The sequence below is a fragment of the Myotis davidii genome, unplaced genomic scaffold (genome assembly GCF_000327345.1).
Source record: "Myotis davidii unplaced genomic scaffold, ASM32734v1 scaffold925, whole genome shotgun sequence".
NCBI classification, from domain to species: Eukaryota; Metazoa; Chordata; class Mammalia; order Chiroptera; family Vespertilionidae; genus Myotis; species Myotis davidii.
The window spans coordinates 669,205-678,894 of NW_006296531.1; the positions used below are offsets into that span (position 1 = coordinate 669,205).

The 9,690-nt window shown below is 49.8% G+C and overlaps 1 protein-coding gene across 1 annotated transcript in view; it reads left to right on the plus strand.

Annotated features, from left to right (window-relative positions):
• Positions 1-6,621: 6,621 nt before the first annotated feature.
• Positions 6,622-9,690, plus strand: part of ALOX15 (arachidonate 15-lipoxygenase) — a gene marked incomplete at its 3' end in the record, with an annotated part of 4,223 nt that continues 1,154 nt past the window's right edge. The window contains exons 1-6 of the mRNA XM_015569243.1: positions 6,622-6,811; positions 7,004-7,075; positions 8,471-8,675; positions 8,978-9,059; positions 9,151-9,273; positions 9,476-9,579. Of these exons, the coding sequence (XP_015424729.1) occupies positions 6,749-6,811; positions 7,004-7,075; positions 8,471-8,675; positions 8,978-9,059; positions 9,151-9,273; positions 9,476-9,579 (649 nt within the window). The remainder of the gene's footprint in view (positions 6,812-7,003; positions 7,076-8,470; positions 8,676-8,977; positions 9,060-9,150; positions 9,274-9,475; positions 9,580-9,690) is intronic.

The following is a 9,690-nucleotide window of genomic DNA, read 5'->3' on the forward strand; positions in this document are numbered from 1 at the left end:
GACCCGGCGTTTATCACCAAAGTTACACAATCCATAGTTACGGCCCTGAGAGTTACTTAGAAATTGCATTGTGTTTATAGACCACAGAGTTCTGGTCAGGTAGAGAGGATGAATCGGACCTTAAAGGAAACATTAACTAAGTTAAAATTAGAGACTGGCGAAAACTGGGTAAGTCTCCTTCCTTTTGCTCTCCTCAGAGCTAGGTGCACCCCATACATCCAAGGGCTAACTCCTTTTGAGATAAATGTTTGGGTGACCGCCGCCATTGGTGCCCAGGTTGGGGGAGGAGGAAGTTGCCCGTCTCTCTACCCGTAATTTGCTTAAGTCTTTGCAGGCACTCCAGCAAGTTGCTACAACAGCCCAAAGGATTGTGAAAGAGGCTCACCGAGAGACTGAACAGCAAAAGGAGCCCAGAGGACATCAGTTTTTGCCAGGAGACCTTGTCTGGGTCAAGCGGCACCAGCCTGGAGGACTCGAACCACGATGGGATGGTCCTTCGCCCATTTCTGCATAGACCACCATCATAAGCCCAGGCCCAGAGGTGAAGCCGGTACCAGAACCATCACCACCAAAATGGCCTGTTCCCCAAGGACCTATAATGAGGGCGGACATCTTCTCCGCTAGAGTCCTCCTTCCAGCTCCTGAACAATAGTTCTCCCAACCTGACGGCTGCTTGGGGAACTCAGACCAGGACGTCCGAAATGTCTCCACGGACCAGGAGACACCAGGACTCTGTCCATAGGGACGCAGGAGGAGGGGACTCACCCTTAGGGACATCTCTGACACAGGGCTATGTGTAGCCTTAGCCAATTACTCATTAGGTGACTCCCTCTACCAGGGCAATTGCAACCAAACCCTAAGAGGAGAGCCGGGAGGGAGGGTCCCCTGGTACCTGGTAGCCCCAAATAGGACTTGGTGGGCATGTACAACAGGAATCACTCCATGCATTCTCTCCTTAACCATGCAGGTGCGGGGGAGCCCATCTCAACTAGTGGATACTAGTGACGAATCCAGGGTCTGAATTCGTCCTTAAAGACCAGTAGGGAGTGTTACAGTTAAGCCCCTCTTGTAATGGAACCAACTATGGTCGAGGGTAGTATAGGCAATGGGGCAAGTTAATATTAGTAGTCGGGGCAATGGGGCAAGTTGATATTATTAGCTAGGGAAATGGGGCAAGTTTATATTAGTAGCTAGAGCAATGGGGCAAGTTGATTAATGAGAACCTTAGTAACGGGGCAGTATTATTAATGTAGCCCTGGTAACTTTGTGTCTGTATCCCAGGTAACTTTGTGTGTGTTTAGCCAACCGTTGTATGGTTTTTGGGGATAAAAGGCTGGCCTAGAACCAGGGTCGGCGCTGTCGTAGGAGAAAATGCCTACAGCAGTCGCTGGCCAGCTTTCAATAAATCCTCACTTGCTGCTTAAGACCTAATTGGAGTTGGTGGTCTTACTCTCGAGAATGCTGGTCCATAACAGTTCCCAGGTACCCAGGCTTACAATGTCTGACTTCCCTTTTCTTTCTTTCCTTTATTAATATTAACTAGCTAATAACAACAAAACTAAAACTGCCTCACTTAGATACCCTACTTGATTTGCCTACTGTTGACTTTTCATTTTTGGGCTTAAGGCCACAAGTAGGTGAACAATAGAATATTTTGTTAAATAGTGTTAGTCAAGGTGAGTCACGGATTCTGAGAAAGGTGCCTTTCCCAGAGTTTATAGCAATTCAACTGTCAAAAGAAGATCAAACTATCCAACAGGTAAGAACAGGTAACCCCAGAGCACTTGGCTCCTCCAGAGGTCTGGTGTCCATTAAGACCCAGTGTCGCCCAGCTGGCATGACTCAGTGATTGAGCTTTGACCTATAAACCAACAGGTCATAGTTCAATTCCTGGTCAGGGTACATGCTGGGGTTGTGGGCTCAATGCTTGGTGGAGGAGGGGGGGGCATGCAGGAAACAGCCAATCACTGATGTTTCTCTATCTCTCTCCCCCTCTCCCTTCCTAAAAAAAAAAGAAAAAGAAGAAAAAAGAAGACTGGGTCTCATGATGCCTTTAATCAGAAGACCACACAGGTTGGAGCCTGGAGAGGAACCTGTTGGGTTTAGATTTTGCCTCTACCTGGCCAACTGAATGTCCTTCAGCAAGACACTTAAATTCTGGGTCTCAGTCTCCTCACTTGAAAGGATGAGTATTTTATGGATGGTAGGCAAAAGTCACAGGAAATCGTCTCGGCAGCATGAAATATCTTCTATGTCCCTTTCAGGCCTTAAAGAATTGCTAACTTTCATTGATGACTGAGAACGAACAGGATAGGTGCTCTAGATGTCCATTTGGGGATTTCTCATCCACGCTCTCTAGTTCTGGGTGGTGCAGCACCAGCCTGGCTCCAGGTTCCCAGGGACTGTGGGGAGGGAGTTGGGGTCACCCGGGACAGGATCTGGGCTGCCTGTACTTCTGGAGGGCCAAGCACAGGCCCTGGGGTGGCAGGGGCCATCAAGTCCTCAGTCGCCTCCATGTGGTCACAAGAAGAGAGTAGACTGGGCCTGCTGAGCAGGCCCAGGATGTGCGGGCATGGAGGGCCCAGGCTAGTGCCAGTCACGATGGTTTGATCTTCACCGAGTAGGAGGACTCAGCTAGGCTTTGCTGGAGAGCAAGGGAGGTCTATTTGTATTTTTTAAATATTGAATTTACTAAACACATATCTATGAATAGAACTTAAATAAATATTAATATTTAAACAGTGATTGCAAACGTTATCAATTTCCTTAAACAATATCAAGTGCAATTATAAATTTAATATGATAATTATTTGAATACACTTTAAACACTACACAAAACGAAACCAAATACATTATATAAACATATATAAACATTATAAACATATATGTACTGTCATTACACTTAAATTTATTGTAAGACACCAACACTGTAGACTTAATTCATTCCTTCGTTGGTTTCTACTTGCTATTGTTTTTCTCTGGGCAGGAGATACTTTCTTAAGGTTGCTCAAATATGTCTTTTGATGTTTTCTTGGTGTTACTGAAAATTTGTTGGACTCCCTGCATCTCCAAAGAATATTGCCTCAGAACCTCATGTACACCTGGCTACAGAATTCTTCTCAGCAGGTTGATCCATGCTTCGGGCTCTCAAGCTTGTTGTATCTCCCAAAGAGTTATCTTTGTTCCAGTAAAACTTATCCTGTTACCCTAATAAGTCTTTTGATGTTTGTATCTTCTACTAAATTTGTAGTTTCTGCATCTATAATGATGTATGCCTTCGGTTTCACTTGAGCAGAGTTATGGAACCCCTTGTTCTGTCATTATGATATAGTGACTTTCCTTGTTAGCATTACTTTAAAATTATGCATGTGCTAGTAATGTCATATGGTTAAGGGGCCATCTAGTAGATTCGTCTCCTGGAAGAGAGGATTGTGTTTGCACATTTCTGCCCATCTTTGGACATTTGACTCACCCAGCATCCCAAGACCCTCTTTCTCCTTGATCAAGGAGTATGAGCAATGGTGGTTAACTAGTTGAACTTCTTTTTACCTGGTTATCATGTGTATGTAGCCACATGTACTGATCTTGGGACACTTCCTATTTTTTGGGGGACTATTTAGCTCACACACAATTTTATGCTTTCATTCTTTTCCATTGACAGTAAAAATGAGCACATATCTGTTCATTATAAACATACGAGAGGCTCAGTGCATGAAAATTCATGCACTGGAGAGGGTGTCCCTCAGCCTGGCCTGCCCCCTCTCCCCACAGTTTGGGAGCCCTCAGGGGCAGGAGGCGACACAGTGATCAGAGGAAGGTGAAGCCCCCATCACACCTCTGCTGCTGCTACTGCTGGCAGCATAAGCCTCAGTTGGCCCTGATTACCTCAGCCTCGGGCGGCCCTGGATGGCTGGGCAGCCACCATCTGAGGCTTGCCTGCTCCTAGGGCCTGGCCTGGGTGGCTGGACAACCAACATCTGAGGCTTACCTGTGCCTTGGGCTGGCCCTAAGTGGCTGGGCAGCTGACATCCGAGGCTTGCCTGTGCCTCAGGCCAGCCCTGGGCGCCTGTGGGCTGAGGGCAGGTCCAGCTGGACCGTGCACCTGCCACCCCCCTGGCTGAGCTGAAAGGATTGGGGGACTCCGGCAGGGCTGAAGGGACTGGGTGCCGCCATCTTGTGGCTATGGGCGCCACCATCTTTGTGATGGCATGATGGCCAATTTGCATATTCCTTCTTTATAAGATAGGATATGCACTTAGAAGAAACACACATACTCATAATTAGTAATATTCACTTTTCTATAAAATTTTAAAAACTTAAAAAAATCCTCTCTTTGCCATATCTACTGTGAGGATGAAGACCATTCTCAGCAATCATTCTGTGGACATCCCAGAAAATGTGGACATCACTCTGAAGGAATGTACTTTGTGCAGAAATAGAAAGGAACTGACCACGTGATCTGTAGTCATGTACAGAACATGATCAAGGGTGTTACACTGGACTTCCCTTACAAGATGAGGTCTGGGTACACTCACTTCCCCATCAACACGTGTGCTTATTCAAGAGAATGGTTCTCCTGTTGAAATTAGAAATTTCTTTGGCAAAAAATACACCTGCCGAGTTCGGATGAGGTCAGGTGTTGCTTGTTCAGTATCTCAAGCCCAGAAAGATGAGCTGATTCTTGAAGGAAATGACATTGAACTTGTATCAAACTCAGCTGCTTTGATTCATCAAGACACAACAGTTAAAACAAGGATATCAGAAAGTTTTTGGATGGCATCTATGTTTCTGAAAAAGGAACAGTTCAGGAGGCTGATGAATAAATAAGATCTAAGTTGTCCAACTATAGAAACACCAAGATGCCAAATGATTTGTCACACTTATTTGCGATATTTAAAGATGTAATGAAAGCTTCACATTAAATTTAAAGAAACTTAAAAAATCCTAATATAATCACTCTCATACTTTTTGGGTAATAGTTTAGAGTAACTTTTCTTTGTAATGTTATCGTGAAGTTAGGCCTTTTACAAACTAATTGTAACAGACACTCTGGTGCCTAACTCCCAGTCTCTTATCCTTTTCTTGCTTATTGGTGGGGCCCCAAATATGTTTGTGTCTCCATCTTTCCTCATGTAATTCAGGGATAAATCCTGACAAGATTAGGATGCACATGGGGATTTCATTTCCTTTGCCTATTTGAAGGATCTGGGTTTGGTGTCCAGTTTTGGCCAAAGATAGGTTAGGGGCAGTTGCTGGATGGCTTCTGGGAAAGCTTTCCCTGCTCTTAAAAAGAGAGGCACAGGAGGAAATGGCTCTTCTTTTCCAAATGGATGTTGCTATGTATTTATGGGATTATTGAGGTAGTAGCAGGCATTTTGCTAAGGAGGTAATTTATTGAGGAGCTAACTGATGAAGGATGGAAAGACAGAAAAACAAATCCTGGCTTCCTTTTTTTTTGAACTTAATTTTTATATTAATTTATTAATATATTTTTAGAAATAGGGGAAGGGAGAGGGATAGAGAGATTAGCTGAATCCTGCGTGGTCCCTACTGGGAATTGTGCCTGACTGGGAATTGAACAGGGGACCTCTTGGTTCATGGGCTGACACTCAACCACTGAGCTATACCAATTGGGCAAACCTTGGCTTCTTGATGATGCTGTTGAGTCATGGAGCAAACAACCTTAGAGCCAATCTATCCTATGGGCTTCTTCTTTTCTTCAATAATATGTCCTTATTGTATGAGTCATTTTGAAATGATTTTTTTGGTTAACTGCAACTAATTAACCAATTGATTTTTGGGTTATTAACAAATACATTCATCTATTTCAAGTAACCCTATTTATTATTTAGTCTTTGCTTCTCAAAAAGTCACAACATAGCCAGTGGAGCCCCCTCAAATTGGACAGCTTGCCCTATCAGAACTGTTTGTGACTTTCTTGAGAGCAAAGAACTTACACGCATATATGCATAACCCATGGACAGACAATAGTGCTGGGAAGGCCTGTGGAGGGGGCAGGAGCAGGGGGAAGGGGGTCACTGGGGGAAAAAGGAACATCTGTAATACTTTCAATAATAAAGGTAAATGAAAAAAAAGTTTGAATTTTCATCCTGCAGGCAACAGAGAGGCAGGGTCTTGTAAGCTAGAAAGGAATGAGCCCCAGAGCTTTGCACAGAGAATAGACACAAGTGTTCCAACTTGGTTAAATTAATTTGGTGGCCTGAATGTACCTTCCTCAACTGCTGACCAGGCCTCCTTGCTTCCTCATCCACCCCTACAACCTTAAGCATGACCATTGGCCGGGGTGAACCAACCTGTGAGGCCATCAGGTGTGTGTGTGTGTGTGTGTGTGTGTGTGTGTATGTGTGTGTGTGTCTCTGTGTGTCTATGTGTTTAGATGGAGGGGACTTTCCAGCCACACTCCATCTGCCTGCTGGGGGAGGCAACAATTTCTTCTTCCTGCATGTTTTCAGCCCAAATCCTCTCTGCTTCCTCATTCCATCCTCCTCCCACAAAGATAAGGGTCTGTACCAGAAACCGCCTAGGCCCTGCTTTCCTGAGCTGGGGCTGAGTTCTGGGCTGCCCAGAGCTTGTGGTCAGGCCGGGTTGGTTGGAGGCCTGCCATCCATCCACACCCTGCAAGTCCGCAATTTCAAAACAAGGCTTTAGGGGGGCGGGTCTTGAGCCCTTTTATTAGGCACCTCCACTCCTCTTCCCCCTCAGAAGGCACGAAACGTCTTTGTGGAAGATGGGTGTCTACCGCATCCGCGTGTCCACGGGGTCCTCGCTCTTCGCGGGCTCCAACAACCAGGTGCAGCTGTGGCTGGTGGGCCAGCACGGGGAAGCCGCGCTCGGGGAGCGCCTGCGGCTGGAGCGGGGCAAGGTGAGCTCGGGAGCTGGTCCCCAGCCCAGGGGACGTCACATTCCTGGGCAGAGAGGTGCTGGGCAGAGCGTGGCGCACAGCTCCACGGGGTCCTCGCTCTTCGCGGGCTCCAACAACCAGGTGCAGCTGTGGCTGGTGGGCCAGCACGGGGAAGCCGCGCTCGGGGAGCGCCTGCGGCCGGCGCGGGGCAAGGTGAGCTGCGGGAGCTGGTCCCCAGCCCAGGGGATGTCACATTCCTGGGAAGAGAGGCGCTGGGCAGAGCGTGGCGCACAGCAGGCGCCCAATAATTGTCCACGCCGTCTGGGATGGGGAGGATGCTCCTGCCCGCCCTCCTTCACAGAGCTCTCTCTCTTTTTGCAGAGATCATGAAGGGGCTGCGTGTCTCTGGTTTCCTCGATTTTATTTCGAGAGGGGAGAGAGAGATAAAGAGAGAGAGAGAGGAAGAGACAAAGAGAGAGAGATTGATTTTGTTCCACTTACTTATGCGTGGTCGAGACTGGTATGTGTCCTGACCGGGATGAGCCTGGAACCTTGGGGTATCAGGACACGCTCTAACCACTGAAATACCTGGCCAGGGAAGTTTCCTCCATCTGAAACCCTATTTCAAACCCCTTCCTTCGAGGCGGGGAATGGGGTCAATGCGGGGAGAGAAACGAAGAGCTGAATTTCCTGGTCCCTTCCCCTCTCTCATCACATCTACCTGGTTCGCCCGGGCTGCTGTTACGTTTTCGTCCCCATTTCCCATCCCCACATTCCCGTCGCTCACCCAGCTCTTTCCAGGACCCGCAGGTCCGGATGTCTGTCCCGCGGACGCCTCAAAGGAACCTGCCCAGGCGAGGCCCTCCCTTTCCCACCCCCACACCCCTCCACAAGCCCTCCTGTAGCCAGATCTATTTCTTCAAATACATCCCCGCCTTCACACGCCCCTCCCCACAAACATTTGAACGGCTTCTGCCGGTTCTAAGGACCAAGTTCTTGGATTACCCCTCGAGACAGTTCACCGTCTAGTCACGCTCATCTCCCACGCGCTCTGTGCTGGGCACAGCCTCCGCGCTCTCGCTTCCTCTCCCCGGCACGCATTTCCCCAACCTCCCCTCTCTCTCACTTTCCCTGGTCAAACCCTCCACACCTAGCGGTCTCCGCTCACACCGAGCGGAGGGGGCGCCGGGGTCTCTGGGCTGCAAGTGCCTGGTCCGCAGTGTATCTCCCCGCGCAACGGTGCGCTCGCCCGCGGCGGTGCCCCGCGCCCAGCTCAGCGCTCGGTAGGATCAGTGACTGCGAGGAGGAGAGAGGAGGAGAGAGGGCAGGAAGGAGTGCACCTTCCCTCGTCCGCCTCACCTGGAGCTGAAGAACTCCAGGACCCATAATGGGGACGTTTCCCTCCTCCGCCTCACCCGGGCTGAAGGACTCCACGGCCCATAATGGGGACGTGGGAACACCTGGTCGGCGCGCCCCCCTTTCTCTTTTGGCTCCTTTGGCGCCGCTTCCCAGAGGCCCAGCAGAAGGGCCTGGGCGGGGAGCTGGGCTCAGTTCAGTCCCCGCTCCCGGCGATCGCCATGGATGCTGAGCCTCTTGTGTTGCCTGCAGGAGACGGAGTTCAAGGCGGACGTGAAGGAGTACCTGGGGCCGCTGCTGTTCGTGAAAATGCGCAAAAAGCACCTCCTACAGGATGACGCCTGGTTCTGCAACTGGATCTCCGTGCAGGGCCCTGGGGCCGGTGGGGAGGAGTTCAGGTTCCCATGCTACCGCTGGGTGGAGGGCAATGGCGTCCTGAGCCTCCCCGAGGGCACAGGTGAGCGCAGGGTGGGGTGTGAGGAGGCCTCTGGGGCCCAAGAGAAGCTGGGGATGGGGGAGAGGAGAAGAGGGAACAGGGTGTGAGGGCAGGACCCGGAGGGCCGGGTCTTTTTTCCTTCCCGAAGATGTGGATTGCTGGAGTTGGCACGCAGGCTGGGGAGGGGCGTGCTGCTGAAGGGTCACCCCTCCTCCGCAAGGGTGGGCTGAGAGGCACCCCTGGCAGGGACAGGGGAGGCAGGGAGAGGCTCTCAGGAGAAGCCTCATCGTCCATGTCCTTGTCCGCCCTCCTTCCTCCTCTAGGCCGCACGTTGGTAGAGGACCCTCAAGGCCTGTTCAAGAAACACAGGGAGGAGGAGCTGGAAGAGAGAAGGAAGCTGTACCGGTTAGCCTTACCCCGTCCTAACCCCTCCTGACTTGGCAGTGAGTCCTGGCCCTACGGGGCATCAATGCCTGATTTCATTTCTGCCCCACAGATGGGGTAACTGGAAGGATGGGCTGATCCTGAATGTGGCTGCGGCCAATTTATGTGACCTCCCGCCAGATGAGAGGTTTCTGGAGGACAAGAAATCTGACTTTGAGACTTCACTGGCCAAGGGGTGAGAGCAGTGCCAGTTGCCCATCTTCTTTTATCATGTTTCCTTTTTTTTTTTTTTAATAAACCTGGAGGAGAGGGAGGCATCCTGGTTCAGGGGCTCCAATGGACTGAACAGGGCTGGATTAGCCCAAGGGGGGTGCTGATAGGTACAATGTGTGATTTTGAGACTAATTTTCAAACCCTTTGCCTATCCTTACCTGAAGCCTGGCCAAATTAGCCATCAAAGACTCTCTAAACGTTCTTGCTTGCTGGAATGATCTGGATGACTTCAACAGGATCTTCTGGTGTGACCACAGCAAGCTGGCTGGTCAGTATCCCTATCCCAGTACTTCTCCCAGGACCCTTCCCACCCAATCGAGGGAACCAGGGCTGGGAGACCTGCGGTCTGGGTCCCTCTGGTGGGCTGGGGGCAAGCGGG